Source organism: Sceloporus occidentalis, unplaced genomic scaffold (genome assembly GCF_023333645.1).
Source record: "Sceloporus occidentalis isolate IW3139 unplaced genomic scaffold, rSceOcc1.0.p SCAF_2, whole genome shotgun sequence".
Lineage (NCBI taxonomy): Eukaryota > Metazoa > Chordata > Lepidosauria > Squamata > Phrynosomatidae > Sceloporus > Sceloporus occidentalis.
Window position 1 is genome coordinate 90,509,568 of NW_028316982.1, and position 16,855 is coordinate 90,526,422.

Genomic DNA, 16,855 nt, shown 5'->3' on the forward strand with positions numbered 1-16,855 from the left:
TGTGGAAGCCCAGCCCCCAGTTTTATTGCTCTTTCTGCCCAGAAGGTTGTTGTTTTTGGACACATTGGCACTGGGAGGATTGTGTAGGAGATCTGGGGAAAGGCTTTCATTGTTGGATTGCAAGAGCATGTCTGCAGTAAACAATACAATAAAGTGTGACCTGGGAAAGAATAGCATTCTACTCTAGATGATCCTACTGTAGCTGTTTGTGTACCTATGTATAACAAGCAAAATAAACAACTGCCTCCAGAGAGCAAAGGAAGTTTAGTGTGCCTTACTAGCTACCATGGCATGATGAAAAAAGCATAGATCTGTAAGTTTCAGCACCAAAATAGAAATCATAAGAAAGCGGATGAATTTTGGAAGAAGCTTTCAAGTGGTGTCTAAACAATTCAAAATGTTTCTGTTGACTTATGCAAGACGTGCCTGACCTGGTTATTTCATTTCTTGTGTGCATAATGTTCATTTTGAATAAAACATTTGCTGAAACGTGTTGAACTGCTCTTCTTTTTTGTGATGTAGGAACTGATCTTTATTCCTTCCATGTTATTTCTACCTGTGGTACCAAAGTTTCCATTCCAAAGGTCATGCTCAGAAACACATCTGTTAACTGGTGGCCTTCCTTCTGTATTTGTTTTAAAAAGCTTATTCTGAACAGTCTAAATCATAACATTAAACATGCCAGCAGCATCATTTAAAAAATAATCTTCTATATATGGAGCTCAGTAAAGTCAGTGGTAGTAGAATGACTACTAGTGTTTAACAAGGTAAAACTAAAAACAATGGAAAAACTGCAGAGGTTGTATTCAGATTGTTTATTGTCAAGAGTATGACAAACACTCCTCCATACTATGTCAACATGCACCCAATTCCACATCAACTGCTCAAAATAGCACTTGCAAAAATTACAGTAATCTAGTCATAATTGATGGTTTGTTACACAAATTTTGTTAACGAGCACTAAAACGGAATTACAGTGTACTCTAGGTAGTCTGTTATTGCTTGTTGACACTGCAGCTTTGGATCTACTGGAGAGAATCCACTGATATGCCTGAGTTAACAAACTGCATTGTTCTACCAAACTCAAACTATAAAATGCTGGAGAACACTTAAAATGAGAAATTGAATATTGCTAACAGAGACACTGTGTTCATAGTACATGGACATGTTGATTTCATGATACTTTTGAATAAGGCTTATTGTATGACTGATGGTTATCATGGGCACTCCATTAAAGTGTGGAATATAGCCAGCAAAAATGGGTCAGGAAAACAGTCACAAGATGTATGCTGCAAGCATATTGTGACTTTTCAGCATACCCAATATCCAGTGGCACCCCTCCTCATAGTCCTTCCCAAAAAGGTCTCCGCCAAAGGCTAGGGGACCTTTTAGAGTGGCACACTATTAGGCACAAAAGATTGCTGATGGAAGGGCAAATCAGCAGAACAGTGCTTTGTATGTGTGTTTGGACATATCTGAAGTCCAGACTCCATATCCATCATTTCAGAATGTAAGAACCAACGTGAGTATTTGTTGTATGCTGTGCTAATGTCATGTCACAAAAAGCAAGCACTGCCTCTGTTATCTTATAATCCTAGCACCAATTTTTAATATTAGGCTGGCAAACATTTATTTTCAAACCATTTAAACATCTGCAGATCTAACTGAAATCAGTTACCTGTTAAATGCTTCCATGCTTGCAATATAAAGATGTCTTCTCCTGCGACAGAACCAGTTTATATGATTGTGTTAAGTTACAATATAAATTCAATGTTCTTAAATTACGTGGATATATTAAGGATTATCTTCTATCTCATAAACTAATTTTTTACATAAATTGTTGACAGTTCTTGACCATGGCACCCAATTAAATATCAAATCTCAAAATATATAATTTTGAAGTATGTATTCCAGTTAAAACAGGTATACAAGACATTTTGAACAACGTAGGGAGACACACAAAAATGGTGTGTTGGTGAAGACAAATCTAAAATCTGTTGAATGTTTTGAGGACAGAGAATTTAACTGTGAAGATAACTATAATAGGATTTCATATATGAAAAATTGTGGTTGTTTTTTGCTGTTAACATCATTGTAAAGCAGCACATTTCCCAGTGTGTTTATTCCATTCCTCCAATGAGAGACCCTAAATAATTCTGTAATAATTTTTCAAAATGCTTCTGCCATTATTAATGCCCCAAGTTCTATTAGAGAAAAAAAGGAAAGGAATTCCAAACATACACTCTCTCTTCAAAAAAGCCACCAGTATAGAGAGTGACACTATAGCTGTTTTCACAGTTAAGGAATGAATAACATAAAACCTGGTATTATAAAAGCGATCCTTTCAAAGTCTGTTTCAGTGTTCTCCTAGAGCAGGCGTTTGGAGCCTGTAGATGTTCAGCTGTCACTGGACTAGCATTTCCCATCAATTCTGACTATTGGCCAGGAGGGTAAGGTTGATGGAAGATGGAGTCCAAACGGCGACCTATGGAGGGCCACAGATTCACAAACCTCCCCTTAAGAAAGATTTAGATGAATCTTAAAAATTGCAGAGTCTACTTGTCACAAACTTTCTTCTGGAAGATGAATCAAAAGTACCTTGGGTAGGATCCTCATATCAATAGTCTCTAAGAATTGCTCCTGTATAACTCTCCTTACATTTTGCAGTATAATTCCTCAGCAGATTCCATCCTTAGCACCAATCCTTTGATACGTGAACAGTGCTCACATGATTAATCCTTGATGCCCATACCAAAACCTGCATCCCATAAATAAAATTATTTAAATACCACGATATACTTATATAATGGCATCCAGGTTCAAAATACAAATCCATGGTGTGGAAAAACAAACTGATTCTAGAAATTCATTGGGTTCTTTAGACTCTTCCTGACAAATTTAACAAATTATGCCAGTTGTCTGTTGGTGAAGACATCCTCTGAGTGTTCATCATGCTGTTGCATGTTTTCTCCCCAAGCATGTTGTACAAAATCTGTTATCCATCAAATGACCTCTTTACCATGAATGCAACTATGAATACTGAACTTGTGAAGCATGAAAGGTTGACCTTCAGCAGTGCACACACACATGCCCTAGAGACATTTTGGCCTAGTTCTGTCTTTCAGTTCCCCTTTTTGCCGTAAGAGGTGGCAGAAGTTTTCAAACTTAACAGAGTGAAATCCAGCAACGATGTAACACTATATACTACAAGAGAAGACAGGTCAAGTCTAAGGCTGGTTGTTTACTTTCTACTTTGGCTTATCATCTCTGCTCTGTTCTTGGTTTCCAGGAAGATGAAAGAGACCTTCTTCTTCTGTCAATTAATAAAACAACCAATGTATGTCAGGATCAGTCACAATAAATGTGGGTGGGATAAAACAACCATATTACAGCTGGATCCTGCAAAGCATGTAATCAATGCTCTTAATAGTTATCACTACATAAGTCAAATTTCAAAAGGTAAGAGGCACAATTTCTCTTGAAAATAGAAACTGGGTCTAGAAATCTATTGGACAGATCCTCATGCCCTGAATGTTTGGAATTTTGAATCTATGTAATGAACATGAGGAAAGTAAATAACTGAAAAAGCATGCAAATGCATTTTCTCATCCAAATCTGATTGATAAAATCTTCAGCATCTGATCATTCTCTATGTGCTTTTGGTGGCATAACCCCCATATAGCTTGAAGAGTAAAAAAACCCAAACAAATCAACAAAAGAAACTTAAGTTATCATTTCTATTTTTTAAATTTTACATACAAACTTCTTTCATTTGTGCTGTATTCCTTGAAATCAATTGCCATTGGTCTGCTGTTTTGTATCCTGAACTGACTGATATTTTGTGCTATCACTGGCATTTCAGATACCTGAAGTTTCCGAAGACAGTAAAGGGAAAGCATTTAGGCTGTGTTTAAAAGACTGACACAAGGTTTAAAGCACAAGAAATTCTGCCTTAGTACATACTCATGTTCTGTACATATTACAATTAATGCAAAATGTAACTGCTGGCATGAACTAACACTGTAAATGTACATTGTCTCACATTTAACACTCAAGCCTCAAAAAGTTTTCTGTGTACCCTGAAAGCTTTCATCAAGTATTTAAAAAATAATAATGGTAGGTACAGATTATGATACAGTTGGGTGCCATGCTTTGTGGGGCCAATTTTCTGATGTAAGTTTTGTAACCCCATCCTGGACATTCAAAATGATGCATCTATGGGATTCAGGAATAGGTTGAGCTGTTTTGGTGATAAATGCTAAGAGCTATCTCCCAGCATGGAAGTATGCCTCATGCCCAGAGTTTAAAAAGTTTTTGGCAAGTCATACATAATAAATAAGGGTTTAAGCCGCCCCTTTGAGTGCCTGACTGGGGCGGTGGCAACTGCACACCGCAGGCCCAATCTGGTCTTTTTCTCGACACAAAAAGAAGCGGCAAAATGGCACTCCTTTTTGCGCTGAAAAAATGGTGGCTTTCCCACCACTGCAGCAGCTTTTCGGCACTCCTGTGGTGTGCAAATGTGCCGTCAGAGCACCCCAATGCTGCCCACTGTCTGGGTGGACGGGTGACATGATGGGGCAGTGTTGGGGCGTGCATCGTCTAAATGCTATGCCCCGACATTGCCCCCAAGCTGGCATATTGTGCCAGTCTTTTTCACCCCTAAGTGAGGGCAAGCCTGAAGGGGATCTAAATCAGTACATGAACAACTGGAAAAAGAAGGGGGGGGGGGGAAATCAAATCATTTTATTTATGAAAAAACAACAACAACAGATTATCTGAGTAACCCTGAGAAATGCAAGGGTTATAAATAGAAGATAACTCAAGTAAGAAAAGGATGCTTACCAAGTGTTTCCAGCATTTTACTAGTCTGAATATAAAACATCCTCAATTGTGTATAAAGATTAAAAGTATGTCAAGATAGCCTAGCAACTCCTCTTCTGTTGAAGACATGTGTTGGCATTTTCTCATTTCCACAGATTTTATACAGAACCAAAGAACTTGGTTGCAGTTGAGAATCATTTAAAAACAAAACATTCCATGCTCATTCTTTCAAAATATCAATATGTGTGTTTTTAATAATGTTTTTCCCTCCACATTCAATAAAATAAACTCCCAAAATTTTTAATCTTAATGACCATTTATAGGAAAAGCAAGAGGCTTTAAAGTAAAACCAGTCTGTTCAGAAAGCTTCTTCATGTTCCATTTTGCAAACAAAATCATTGAAGGGCCACACTATTGTTAAATATACCATACCTACACAGACCTTTGAATATACCACTTGATTTGGGTCTCCAAGAGAGGCTCTACAATAAACATGACATATGACTACAGCCTATTTGCCTAATTTGCTGAATCCTTATCACACCATTTATGCTGCATGAACCTAGAAGGAATCAGGTACCCTCATATTGGACAGATCTGTTTGTCCTAATAACAATTTAAGATGCTTGTTCATTATGAAAACCCACTGAGGTCAAATAAGAATGATCCTCTTCCAGTTCTTCACCCAGCAAGTCTTCACAGTTTTGCAGCCATGAAATTGATATGAGGTTTCACCAGAGGAAAGAGTGGTAGACTGCGCTTGAACTCTGTCATGTTCTGAATCACATCAGGCTGCAAATAAGCATTTTAAGAAAGATACACTGAGAATGTAGCACACATAGTCATGGTGGCAAATTCATTTTTATAATCAACTGAAAGAGTAACTGCATCCCTAATTTGGACAATCAAAAAGTAGACAAATCTAAGCTGTGTTACACGAAACTACTTCAAAACAGGAGTGAACAAGGTTAGGCCCTCTAGCCATTGCTGGACTGTAGCTTCTAGCAGCCCTAGTTGACACAGCCAATAGTGCAGAATGCTGGGAGCTGCAGTCCAATAATATCTGTAAAGCCAATGTTCCTGTGATAAACAAAGATTATAAGATTACAAAGACATATTCCAAATAGATTATGTCAGAAGCTTGGTTTTGGAACAGCAACAATAAACCATTTCAAGAGTAATACCCAAGGTTAGATAATTACCAAATGATACATAGGGAGAAAGTACTAGCTCATGAGGACTGACCAAATTTGAGACAAGACTCATCTTTGGAACCTGTTTCTGTTGTTAGAGATTAACCCTGGAACATGTGAAACAGTATGTCTTTGAATATTATGCCAATTCCCTTCATGACTAAATAGCTGTTATCAAAACATCAACCAAATTAAGGCGAAACAATCTAATGATACTGAGATCAAACGTTTGGCAATAGGGGTACTATCATCTCCACATTATTGTCTATTATTTTAAGACCATCAAAAGGCTAGTCTTTGCAAATTAGCCCAAATACAACAGAAGCCCCATGACGATAAGTTCCAGAAGCAAGGTATTCCATTGTAGTGACCTATGTAACCTTCCTGGCTAAAACATGTACAGCTGAGCTCTACAAATCACCACACAGAGCACAACATCTATATCTGCAAGCATCAGTAGAGGATAGTTCTTCCTTTCTTCATGGTAATATGGTTTCCCAGGAGTGATTAAGTCATTCTACACAATTTACTTACATGTAAAAGAGCTTTTACTGTTTCAGTGGGTCAAATATAAAATAATTAAAATATAAACATGGTCTTCAAGCTATCTTGACAACAGTGCCTTACTCTGAAGGAGGCATTTGAGTGAGCCATTGATTGGGTGTGGTCAGTTGATGTCTCTGAAAACCTCTGCCATTACTTTTTTATCACAGCAAATACTGAGGAAAGGAGGAAATAAGCTCTCTGAAATATCTGGCCTGATGCTGCAGCTCTGAGAGGTCCTCAGAGTGAAGCACTTCTTTGCTCTGAAGACCACCCCTCAAAATGGAACATTAGCAGCCTTTCTGGAGAGTCATGCCACATGTTTCTCTGCTGTGGTAATGTCACAATAGCAAAACATTCAAGCACAGCTCTCTAGATAGCCTAACAGGCCCAAATGCCTCATTCTTAAAGAGATCATTAAAGTTTCATGGAAACCCCCTGTTTCACTATGGCACATGTGGTCTCCATGGCTATGCCAGCTGCAATGCCTTGCTTCAAAATTACTCATGTACTGGGATTAAAGAGTGGAGGTAGAAGCTGAGGTACAGCGAGTGCAGAGGAAGGAAGCACGTTCTTGTGCTGCTGCTAAATTTCACATTTCTTTCTCAAAAGCAGTTGTCACCCTTAAGATGCAATCCTAGACATATTTGCCTGGATCCCTAGACAGCAATCCTACATACACTTGCTCATTTAAACACAGCTGTATTTACTTCTGGGTAAGGTTGCCATTTGTCCCAGAAAACCTGGAAAATCCTGAATTAAAGGGACTAAAAAATGCCCCAGCCAGCTGGGCCAGTTGAAGTAGTAAATCCCAGATTTCTCCTTCACTGTAAACCAGTAAGTAGATAAAATGTGGCAGTGGCAATGAAGCAGGAAACTGTGTAAAAAGACTGGCACTGGTGGGAACCTCATCCTGCCCTGTAGGCTGCGGCTACTACTACAAAGGCGTAATATTGCCACCTTATTCTTTAATTCTCTCCCTCCTTACCCCAAACAGGGCTAGAAGATGGGAAAGGAAAAGAGGCTAGCAAAGATGGCTGTGAGTTGTGTGGTGATTGTGTTGGCAGCTTGAACTTAGGGCTAGACTGCTGACTGGGACATTCCAAACAGCCTTAAGAGAGTAAAGGGAGTCCCTTTACTCTCTGGGGCTGCTTGGTAGCTTCCCTTACTTCACGCCAGCTGGGTTAGAAAAAAAAGAAAGCTCTTAGCTTCGTACAGGCACTGAAGTTGAAGCATAATGGTAGAAAAAATGTAATGATTAATGTGTTGAATGTGCATAATTAGAATGCAAATTATATATTTAATTATAATAAATTGCACAATATCCAAATTAGATGCCAGGATATGAGGGACTTATTTTACCTGTGGCAGTGGTGGTGCTGGTGCCAGGTTTACATCATTTTGACATGGAAATTCTCCCACAACAGGGCCTATTCAATAACAACAATAACCACATCTAAGTCTCTGTTAAAATATTCCAGTAAATATACAAATTCTGCATAGAATGTTTAAGGCAAACAACTGAGCAGGACTTCTTTCCCTGTCTGGAAATTGTGAACCCCAAATCTTTTCCAACATTAACTACCGTATTTTCCGGCGTACAAGACTACTTTTTTGCCCAGGAAAATCTTCCCCAAAGTCGGGGGCCGTCTTGTATGCCGGATAGCCGCTGGGTCCTAAAGAGAGCCCTCGGCAGGAAAGCCTTCTCCCAAAGGCAAAGGAGCCTCCTCCTCCGTTCCTTCCCTCCTTTGCTTTTTCCCCTTCCTTCCTTCCTTCCTTCCTTCCTTCCTTCCTTCCTTCCTTCCCTCCCTTTCTTTTCCCCTCCTTCCTACTCTCCCTCCCTCCCTCCCTCCCTCCTTCCTTCCCTTTTTCTTCCTTTTCTTCTCTTCCTTCCTTCCTTGCTCCCTCCCCTCCCCTGTCCTCCTTTTCCCGGGGGCCCTGACTCTGAGAGCCAGGCTGGCTACAGAGCAACCAATCCTGTTTGGATGGAGTCACACTAACAGCCAATCAGATTGAGGACAGTGGTCGTCCCCCCCCCCACCCTCACAAACTACAATTCCCAGGATTCCCTGGTTTTTCAAGGGAATTTCAAGGGAATAATAATAGTAATAATAATAATAATTGCCTCCACACTTCCAGATCCCAGCCCCAGAGAATGAGTCTACAGTATATCAGTGTTGCCAATTTAAGTCCACTTCTGCTGGTGCATTTGGATTTAATAATGATAACAATAATGGTGATGATGTTAGAGAGATAGATCTTGTAGCACCTTTGAGACTCACTGAAAGAAAAGTTGGCAGCTTTCCTAGACTTAAGCGTACTTCCTCAGATGCATGGAAATTGTAGTTCATTGTGGCACCAGAGCTCTTTCTCACAAAACTACAATTCCCAGGGTTCCCTAGCACTGAGCCAGGGCAGCTAAAGCAGTCTCAAACTGGATTATTTCTGCAGTATGGATTGGACCTTGAACATTTTTAATAACCAAGGTCCAAAACACACTGCAGAAATAATCCAGTTTGTGACCATTTTAACTCTCCTGGCTCAGTGCTAGGGAATCCTGGGAATTGTAGTTTGTTTTTGCACCAGAGCTCTTTCTGATAGAGAACGCTCAATGTCTCACAAAACTACACTTCCCAGGGTTCCCTAGCACTGATCCAGGGCAGTTAAAGCAGTCTCAAACTGGATTATTTCTGCAGTGTGTCTTGGATCCAACTCAGGCTGCACCTTCACTCCAGAGACAATCCAGTTTCATACCGTTTTAACTGCCATGGCCCAGTGCTATGAAATCATGGGAATTGTAGTTTGTTGTCACACCAAAGTTTCCTGAGAGAGAAGGTTAAATGTCTCAGAAAACTAGAATTCCCAGGATTCCATAGTACTGAGCCAGGGCAGTTAAAGGGGTGTCAAACTGGATTATTTCTGCAGTGCAGTTGCAGCCGAACACGTTTCTATTTGTCACAAAGCTTCCTGGGCTTTGATTCCAATAGGAGCCACTTGAACTGCCACGGCTCCATCCATACAGAATCCCTGGGATTTGTAGTTTGGAACAGCGCCCCCCGTATTCTTTGGGCAGAGAAGGCAAAAGACCTTATAAAACTACAAATCCGAGGATTCCAATAGGATGGAGCAGCAGCTCTTAAAGTGGTGTCAAACTGCATTAATTCTAAAGTGTAGATGCACCAAGAGGAAGGGCGGGAGGAGTTGTCGAGGCAGGTGAAATAATGTTGTGTATGCTGTTATTTCAAATGTGAAACACACTCCTTCCTCAGAGTGTAGTGGAGTCTCCCTCCTCTTCCCCTTCTTTTCTTCTTTCTCCTTCTCCTTTTTTCTCCTCCCCCCTCTTTCTCCTCTGTCACTGTTGTTGTTGTTGTTGTTGTTGGGTGCCTTTAGCTCCTTTCTGACTTATCGTGGAAGAGAAGGGTGGTCTTATACGGTGAGTATATCCCAAACACTCTATTCTAAGTTGTAAAGTTGAGGGCCGTCTTATACGCCCAGTCATCTTATACACCGGAATATACGGTATGTATTTTTCTGGTCTAACATGCATAAATATACTTCTACCCATCCACTAGAGGTCATAAAAATCCTTCATGAATGCTTGCTCTACACTACCAACTGCTCTTCTGTGCAGACTTGAAGAGATTCCAGGGGAAAAAATAATGCTGTAAATACTCACATGAATCCATCTCCCTTGCTAATACATGTACTGATACTTTGTGCCTTCTCTGAGCATCTACTGCCAACATCTCCTACAGGGGAAAAAACATAGCCAGTTGTTGTCAGAGAAATTATGTTTGTTTGTTTGAGTATTTATATCCCATCTTATATCCAAGGATTACACGGTAATGCACAAATTTAAGATTTGCATCCCAATTTAAGATGAGAAACAATAACATTAATTTTATAATATTAAAAATATATTAAATAATGTATCACTTAGAACCAGACAATTTAAATCAGTTAAAGTAATTTAAAATAATGCTGACTATTGCACATGTGCAAATTGGAAAAAAATTAATTAGACTCCAAAGTCTTTATTTAAAAGCTATGTTTTGTCTTGGCACCAGAGTAACATCAGCACTGCTACGAATCTTAAAAGGAAAAGGAAAAAAAACAAAAACATTCCACAACCAGAGTGCCAGAGCAGAAAAGGCCCTCTCCCCTGTACTTCCACAATGCATTCTCCCCACTGGGGAGCTGGGCCCCTTCAACAGATTTCAGTTCTTGGGAAGGAATAGACAAGGAGAGGTCCTCCTACAGGTATCAAAGCCATTTAGATCTTGAAATACAGTATTATCACTAGCAATCTGAATTCTGACTGGAAGTGTACTGGCAGCCTGTGTAATTCCTTTAAAATTGGTGTCATATGGCTTCCCTATACTGTTCCAGTTTTTATATTAACTGCATTTTCATGGGTTGTTTTCAAGGGCAGCCCCAGACAAAATGAATTGCAGTAGTTTAATTGACAGATTATCGGTGCACTACTATGGCTAGGTTATCCCTGTCCAGGAATGGGCAACTACCTCAACTCTCAAAGGAACATGCATAGTATAGCTGCCATTTCATTGGCATCTCCCACCTTCCCAATAATCAGAGTGTTTTCTATTTACTGTAAAGTTTTAAATTTTGAGTCAGCAACTCCAGGGTAAGCATTGGAACATTATCAGTTTTGGAATTAATTCTGGATTATTGCCCCACCAGAGCTGTTTGCAAGGTATAATGGAAATAAGCAAGGTTGTGGAGACATTTTCAGGATTACCTTGCAGAACCTGGTTAAAAATTAAAGGAAGGGGTTGTTCTTCCCTTTCCTCTCATTTTTGTGCCATCATTTTATTGTCTGAGGATTATATAATATGATTATTCGCATAAAAAGATTTGGGGGGAAACAGGGCTACCCCCACTTTTACTGTGAATTATGCTGACTGTGTAAACAAAATAAAGTAACCAAGTATTATGGATTAATTAATTCTCTTTAAGCACACCACACTGAAGTGTCAAATGGAAAATATAATTCTGCTGAGTGACTATACATAATCAGAAGCCTAAACCCAATTACAAGTCTCAACAAGCAAATGATGAATGGAAAATCAACGTATATAAATTCCATTGCTTCAATGAGTTTCCTGTAGACAGACATTGTTACTGGATTAAGACAAGTGAATAATATTTTTTTAACTGGCCAAAAGAATCTGAGGGGAAAAATCAGGAAATGATAAATGTACCATTATCACAGCTAGGAAAGTAAGCAAGCCTCAACTATTATGCTTGGCCTATCTGAGCTAAAAAATAACAGACTTTACCACATTTTATATGTTCTATTACTTATGTTATAATAATTTACTTTAAATTTCACACAAAAATCTCCTAATATTTCTCAATAAATTAATCGGAAATATTATAATCAACTTACCTTATAAAAGTGCATTATGTCATCCTTTGTAAGAGTTTTGAGAAATGCCACTTCAATGTTATCTGGACAACAATGATGATAAATACAATTATGCATAGCTTTCATATTTTTAAAACATTGTATAAACTCAGCATGTTTGCCACTGAAACTATTGCTATCCTGAATGATACGTGTATTTTTTGGAACATGCAACATTCCCAGTCCTTAACCATGGCTAAGGGATTAGTAGTGTTAAATTTCCATCAAGCCTTTTTCACAGTCTGGTGGAAAGAAAGGGATACAGCAGCCCTGGGATATTTGGAGTGTAACATCTTCTCTTTCAAAAATATAGAGTACAATATTTGTTGCACTTTGCCTTCAAGTCTTTTCTGACTTATGGCAACAGTAAGGCAAACTTATTACAGGGTTTCTTGGCAGAATTTGTTCAGAGAGGTTTTGTCCTTATCTTCCGCTTGAGACTGAGAGAGTGTGTCTTGCCCAAGGTCACCCAGAGGGATTTCCATGCCTGAGCAGAGATTCAAACTCTGGTCTCCCAGTGTCCTAGTTCAACACTCAAGCCACTATGCCACACCAGCTCTCTCTATAACAGCAAATTTCTTTAAAATGGGCACTAAAACCCATGCTAGCCTTCCAGAGCTTGGAAAAGATATCTTTTTTTTAACTGCAATTCTTCAAATCTCTCAGCCAGCTGCAGTTCAAAAACAAAGATTCTCCAGGTTTTGCTCATGAAAGTAAATATTATTTTATTATTTGTGGTAGCTATATTAGACAGTTTGATATATATATTTTTTTACTTTCATTAAGTTTTTATCTGGAAATGTTGCTTTACCAGTTGGGGAGGGGATGAGTCATCTTCTTCTTACCTCTGTCAAAGTTATATTGCTGGGAAATTATTTCTCCCCAGTACTTTGCACACTCAGCAGACAGTTTCTTTGGTTTGTCAAGGCGACGAATAGCTAAAGCCTGGATATGCTTTTGGAATGCTTCTTCTGACATCTCTTCTATACACTTCTCCATGGTTTTTAAGAAAGCTTCAACCCTGCTTTCCAAGTAGTGGGGAGGCTTCTCTGACTGGATGATAAACCGCAGTCCTTGGATACCATTAGCTCGCCGTGGACCACTGAACACAATGTACCCTTGAAAAACACAAGCAAATTAAGCCTATTAGCTCTCACCAAATAAAACAGAGTAGAAAACAAACAAACAAACAAACAAACACCAGCTATTGTATTGGCAGTACACTGACCACTTTTCACATTTAAAAGAAACATTTGCAGACTGTTGATTCATCCAAAGTCCTGGAGGTTTTTATCTTCAGTTATATAGTAAGTACAATATAAAAGAGCATACATACATACACAGTGCACCTGCGCCATATGGGCATGTAATACGTGGCTTTCAGGTGACGCTGAAGCCACACACCGGAAGTAGCAATGGTGCACTGTGCTGTGCTGCTCCACATGCACAAGCCCCATTGTTTTCAATGGGGCTCAAGCATACGCAGTATTTCCCTTATGCAGGCGGTCCGGAACAGATCCCCGCGTAAAGGAAGGGCTGACTGTACATTCTTTTCTGACTTTCAATCAACTTCAATGCCTGTCTCACAGCTACAAACTAAAACACAGTAGCTCACAGCAATAACCTGCTGCTCCAACAAAAGCTCACAACCAACTGAACATTCCAACTATGATCTGACATGTGACCAGTCTCCTGGTCTACTAATGTAGAATGTTGACTATGCACTCCCATTCTTCCTTTTTCCCAAGCCAATATCAGTCATGGATTCAGATGCAGCAGAAGATTTGCAACTATACTTTTCCTCAACCTCACTTAAGGTTGATCTGTTAGTTATTAAATAGGCTGATGGCGGATTTCACATTAATGTGCATTTTATACCATAAAAAACAGCAGACAGATTAAAAACCTACACATCATTTTTACAATTCTGCTGTATCTTTTCTGCAAAGATGATTTAAATCTGATTTACCACTGTATGGGAAGAATTCTAAATAGGTAATGGGACTCTATAGTCATCATACTCCCAGCGCATCACACTGATGAGATTTGTCCAAAGCCTACAGGGAGCTGAATATATTACGCTGCTGACATCTTCAAATAACATTGGTTGCAAATGTCAGCAAACAGTGGGGAAAGACTGGTTGTTTGAATACCCCATTTGTTTGTATTTAAAGTACACAACTGTATAATTGATGTGGACCTGTAAACTGAGTTCCTATTATCATTTTTTGCTTGTTTTATTTGCATTTTTACTATATCTGGCGTAGGACTGAAAAGCAGCATATAGACAAACTTCAACTGGGTTTTTAAAAAGTATTTACACAAAGGACTACTACCCCATCCTGTTAATGAGCCTGCTATTTTAAATCTAATTTTGTGAGAAAAACAGTGCATTCAAGCTCAACTTTATAATTAAGTACTGTATTCAAAACATTATATAAAATGTGTGGCCAAATTACTTAGAGTCTATCCACACTGCAGAAATAATCCGGTTTGACACCACTTTAACTGCCATGGCTCAATGCTATGGAATTCTGGGAATTGGATTTTGTAGTTACAATTCCCAGAATTCCATAGTATTGAGCCATGGCAGTTAAAGTGGTGTCAAACTGGATTATTTCTGCAGTGTGGATGCAGCACGGCTATGAAGTATCAAAGTAATCAAAACAACAATGCTGAATTGCAGTAAATAATTAGGCACACTCATTGCATCTCATCATTGGTTAGTTGCCCTTAACCAGAGCATTGGGTTAAAACTATGAGTAGAATTCTTTGTAAAAAGCAGAAACAAAAAGTCCACCATCACTGACAATTTCAGGTTATATACTGATCTACAGAGAGAGAGAGAGAAGGAACCAAAAGCTCACCTAACTGCTCCTTAGTGCGCAGGGTATTGAAGCAAGGCTCTGAGATAATCTGACAGAAAAGTTCCAAAAACATATTCTCTGAGGTGCTTTGCATATCTGTTTGATAATATATTTCTATACCGCAATTATTATGAACTTCATTCCTCTGTTGATAGACGAACCAACCTCCTACAAAAACATAGAAGATATACAAAAGGTCATTCTGAAAGACAGTCAAAGGACTGAGCCCTTAATACAAACAAAATGTGATCTGAAGATGTCACATATCCTTTGCTGCAGAGTAGTTTGCTGCCGTGGTTCTCAGCCTTTAGTTCTCCAGATGTTTTGTACTTCAACTCCAAGAAGCCCCAAACAGCAAGGTCAGTGTTATGTCAGATGGTCAGAGTTTTTAACTCAAAACAGTTGGATGGGCTCTATATTGGTACAGAGCACTACATATATCCAAGACATGGATGAGGGCCAAAGACAGACAATATATTTCTAGCAATCAGTTGTTTCCATAAGCAAAGGACTTTGACATTCAACAATAACGTTGATCAAATACATAAATATCTCAAAACAATGCAAAAGAGGGTTTTGATAAACAACACTTTCAGTGTGTATATTAGCGATCTATCAATCTGCAACTCGAAATGTTTCTATCAGTTTTATTATTCCACACTGCATAACTCATAGCTGTGAATAAATTCTGGATATATATTTGAAAGTCAAATAGTGAGAATTGAACATTTCATTTGCATAATTATTCTACATTGTATTCAACGAGCCAGGGTTTCCCCCCCCCCCCCACCAAATGCTACAAACAGGAGTGGTTTATTTCTGCAAACAAATCACACTGGCATTGATTCTGAAAGATTCTGCAGTGTCAGTTTCCAAAAACAAATTAGAGATGATAGAAAGGATATTTGTCCCCAGATTTTTTTCAGTTTTTATGCATCGCAAATCTTAGTTTTAAATGAACCATTTTATGGTTTACATCTAGAAGGACAACTTACTGTCAGGCAGCTGCACTTCTCTGTATCGTACAAGCTGACTGGGAAGCAGAGGCTTTGTGTGAGCATGCTGAATGAGGGTATCTTCAACCATCTGCATTATTCCTAGCGCAGCCTGAAGAAAAGAAATTCATTGCAGATTTTACTCATGATAATAATTTTCCATTTGGTAAAGCATAGAATTATAACAGCACTGAGGAAATGGAAAAATTAGGAATGAAAAGGAGATGATTAGTTGCAATAGATCAAATGCAAATATTTTTTTAAAAGTTGAGTATGTATGTGGCCACTATGGAACATTCAGAATTGAAAAACAGAATTATCTATGTATGCTTGTATTATATTTTAAATGCTTAAAGAAAAAAGATTGGGGGGAGGGGGAGGAATCCAGCCTTCTTAATCTTCTCACTTTTGTAAATATCTTGAGGCTGAAATGTCTTTTAGATCTCGCCCTCTTCATTTACTGGAAATTTCCCAAGCCACTTCCAGTTCAAAGGCTCTGTATCATGGTACACTATTCTGCTCTTTCTTTGGTATCTTCTGTGCACAGGTCTGGGAAGGTAGCAGAACCAAATGCTTCCACTAAGCTGACTCATTTTCTGCTTGAAAACATTACACTCTACATCCATGGTCTGCCTGAACCTATAGCTATGGAAGAGTTGTTTCTTCACCTCATGGATGATGTAAAGCAACTGGACAAACAGCATAATGCCTTTTGTATCTCAATGTTTAAAATAATCTGTACAGCAATTCTTCTTACTTTATGGACTAGATATCTAAGTGAATTAAAGAAAGTAGAAATTAAGGAAAATGAAAAGACCCTTAGAAGAATGAATAATTTTTTTTTACAAAATGTCTTAATTAATAGTTGTTGTTTGTTGTTAACTGCCCTCAAGTCCATCTTGACCCATGGCGACCCTGCTGATGAGACATCTCAAAGATCCTCTGTCCTCCACTGCTCTACTCAACTCCTGCAAACCCATGCTCATTATCTCTTTAATAGAGTCCATC

General features: G+C 38.8%; 1 protein-coding gene across 6 annotated transcripts in view; it reads right to left on the minus strand.

The window, feature by feature from the left end:
• Positions 1-800: 800 nt before the first annotated feature.
• The window catches only part of LOC149318670 (insulin-degrading enzyme), a 90,017-nt gene continuing 73,962 nt past the window's right edge, over positions 801-16,855 (minus strand). For all 6 annotated transcript variants that reach the window (XM_089510249.1, XM_089510246.1, XM_089510245.1 and 3 more), the window contains 7 exons: positions 15,848-15,959; positions 14,853-15,020; positions 12,831-13,103; positions 11,968-12,029; positions 10,234-10,306; positions 7,920-7,987; positions 801-5,613 (listed from right to left, as the gene is read on the minus strand). In XM_089510249.1, the coding sequence (XP_089366375.1) occupies positions 5,518-5,613; positions 7,920-7,987; positions 10,234-10,306; positions 11,968-12,029; positions 12,831-13,103; positions 14,853-15,020; positions 15,848-15,959 (852 nt within the window). In that variant the 3' untranslated portion in view covers positions 801-5,517. The remainder of the gene's footprint in view (positions 5,614-7,919; positions 7,988-10,233; positions 10,307-11,967; positions 12,030-12,830; positions 13,104-14,852; positions 15,021-15,847; positions 15,960-16,855) is intronic.